The following is a 2969-nucleotide window of genomic DNA, read 5'->3' as shown; positions in this document are numbered from 1 at the left end:
TTACTTGTTTCAATTGCCACCCAACACAATTGTAAAATATAATATCTGCAGAGAGACTGTTCTTCCCTGTTGTATTCTATTGTTGTATGAGTGATATGTTTCATAATGCACAGGATGGAAGCATGTGCCTCAGTAGGTTGGACAAAAGCTTACACTGATGGAATGGACAGAATTTGTTATTCAGGTACGTGCTGGAAGGCATGGTGCATCTGAAACATCATGTTCACTGGGAAGTGCAGTCTCTATCAATTAGTTACTTTTACATGTCAAATGTTTTGATCTCTGTGGTTTTCCTTTAACAAATCCCCTGTCCCTTGCTCTTTTCTCAATCCATGTCTGAGAATCTGAGACTCCCATCCTTACTGGTTCCAAAAATATACTTTTTCCAAGTACTCCACAGGGTGCTGAATAGATTCTGAGCAAAAGGTGAATAAACAGAATTCTGTTTTTATTTAGATGTATATGACGTTAGGCAAAGATTTTGAATGAAATGTGATATTCACCATCAAGTTTTGATAAAGCACTGAAAATAAGAGACATTACAACATGTCAAATTATTTAATTCCATATTTCAAAAATTACCCTAGAAATTTAATTCATGTTTAATGAAGAAGGAAATATTTGATGCTTTGAGACAGCAATTAAAACCTGTGAAAAAGAATTCTACAGTCAAAACACAACTTTTATACTTAATGCTGAACACTGAGTTAGGTTTGTTGTGTTTATGAATACCAAAAAAATTTTTCTGGAAAAAGTATCTTAGTTTCAACAATTCAGACTGGCTTTCTTTATTGGATCAAATTCCCAGATAATTTTTCAGCTCATCAGTTCATTTTGCTTTTGTAGACACAGCTCCAGTTGTTTCTATATTGTGTGACTGGTGGGAGAGCATTTGAAATTGTATATTAAATACAAACCATTATATATATATATATTTGAACTCCAGAAAAGGAGCAAAATAATAGTTAACGACCAATCTAATGAAAGTTACATAGGCTTCAGATGTTAAAATTGATGGCTTCTTTCCTTTAGGATTTATTTTTACTTTCTGCTTTCTTCCATATTTTAAAATTCACTCTAGACTCTTCATAGTGGTGATTCGTCCAGTCCCTAAAACCAGCTTATGTGAAAAAGTGCCACAGAGTAGATCCCTTAACAATAAATCATCCCCATTAATGAATATCCAAAAATGAGTGAGGTTTGCTTTTTTTTTAGTTTTACTACTATCAGGAAGTGATGTGGGAGCTGCTGGTAATAAATATTCAATGAAATACATGCTAATGTAGCCATTTGTCTCTCCTTAACCATAACTGGTGCTATATAGCTACCTCTCCTTACATAAGGCTCAATTTCACTTACAATATTAATTTAGATACTAATTTAGATATTACTTTTTTATCATGAGGCAAAACTTTATATACTTCAGACAAAGATAAAAATCCACGTTTTTCCTATTACTTTCCGCTTAATACCTTCTTGATTTATTGCTTTAAGGTTGCCCAGTGATCTTTCTAGGCTCCAGGTACCCTCTCCTATGCATATATTATAGACATACACAAAATATCCCAGTGCTCCTTGACAAAGATGGACTCTATTTTCCTATCATCTTGCACATAAAGCAATGCCACTATATAATATTTTTTGTGTGTTTGCTTTGCTTGGGCTCAGAATATTACGTGCCATTACTAAAGGAATAACAGATTGCATATTCAGCAAATGTTATAGCTCAGAACATAAAAGAAGGGGTTAATCATCACACAAAGAAAAATCAGCTGGTTAATTCATTGCACCATTCGTTGGAGTAACTGTGAGTTATTCTCATAGCTTCAGTGCGATAATTAAACTAGACTCACCTGTGTATTAACAAATAATGTTTGTATCAAGATTATCCAACTTCCTTTTTCTTAGGCTCTTTCATATCTCCTTTTTTTCATAATACAGGTAAATACTTTGTTTGGCCTTCTATTCTTTGAGTGGTGCTTTATTCACTTTTTATACCTAACAAAACTATCTAGCATCAAAATCAACACTTTTATGGATGAGAAAGGATGTTGTTACTTTTTCATGGATGTTTCCTTCTAGATTGGCTTGTATTTGTACAATTGCACTTTATATGGATTTTTGGCCTCCTGATGTTGTTTCTATTTTTAATATATTTTTATATGTTGCAAACCACCTTTCCAGGACTACTCTACTACAGCGCTCTGTTTGAGAAAGCAGCGTTTTACTGAGATGGGGTCATTGTAAATTATCTTCAGTCCCAGACCCTTCTGGACTGGAATCGATGTTAAGGAAGGCCTCTTTATTGGTGAAAGTTGAGCTGAGAGTTATGCTCTGTCGAGGCTTCACAGGTGCAAGTTCATCTAATTTAATATTTTCATTTCTGACCAGAATTGTCTTATCCATGTTTTCTTCACTGTGCCTTGCAACAACAGCATCAAATAAATCTAATTTTGGTGGCAAGCTTCCACTTTCAAATAGGTATTTGGCTAGATAAGAGATGCCAATGTTGGCTAAGAAGGAGGTAACCATGGCAAGTGTTTTAAATGGGAATCTCTGATTATATATCCCATTCTTATCAGGGTAGTAGCCAGGGTAGAAAATCAAGGGCTGTAGGTACAGGTATGGCTCCCCTCCAGTTATTCTCAGGAAAAGGCCGGAAACATAACCTGCCACAGCCCCGTAGGTGTTGGTTCCCTTGACAAAAAGCACACAGAGCAGCTGGGGGAAGATGATGATGTAAACAAGGTCGGAACTGAGGTACCACAGCCCATACACGGTCTTTGTCAGCAAAGCCATGGCTGTCGCAGATGCTCCAAACACAAACACCGTGATTCGCATGACCCAAACGATTTCTTTGTCCGATGCCTGTAAGAAATTGCCACAGGGTCAGCTTTTCACACCATGTGTTGGCTCATGTAGGCCAAGAATGAGATACATTTTGTACTTTAAAACTGGTCTAAAGAATT

The 2969-nt window shown here is 35.9% G+C and overlaps 1 protein-coding gene across 1 annotated transcript in view; it reads right to left on the bottom strand.

Annotated features, from left to right (window-relative positions):
- Positions 1-2238: 2238 nt before the first annotated feature.
- The window catches only part of SLC5A7 (solute carrier family 5 (sodium/choline cotransporter), member 7), a 47435-nt gene continuing 46704 nt past the window's right edge, over positions 2239-2969 (bottom strand). The window contains exon 8 of the mRNA XM_012664262.1: positions 2239-2868. Within this exon, the coding sequence (XP_012519716.1) occupies positions 2239-2868 (630 nt within the window). The remainder of the gene's footprint in view (positions 2869-2969) is intronic.

This window comes from Propithecus coquereli, unplaced genomic scaffold, assembly GCF_000956105.1.
Source record: "Propithecus coquereli isolate 6110/MARCELLA unplaced genomic scaffold, Pcoq_1.0 Scaffold88, whole genome shotgun sequence".
Taxonomy (NCBI): Eukaryota; Metazoa; Chordata; class Mammalia; order Primates; family Indriidae; genus Propithecus; species Propithecus coquereli.
The sequence above is the reverse complement of the archived record's forward strand: the minus strand, read 5'-3'. Positions and strand labels throughout refer to the sequence as shown.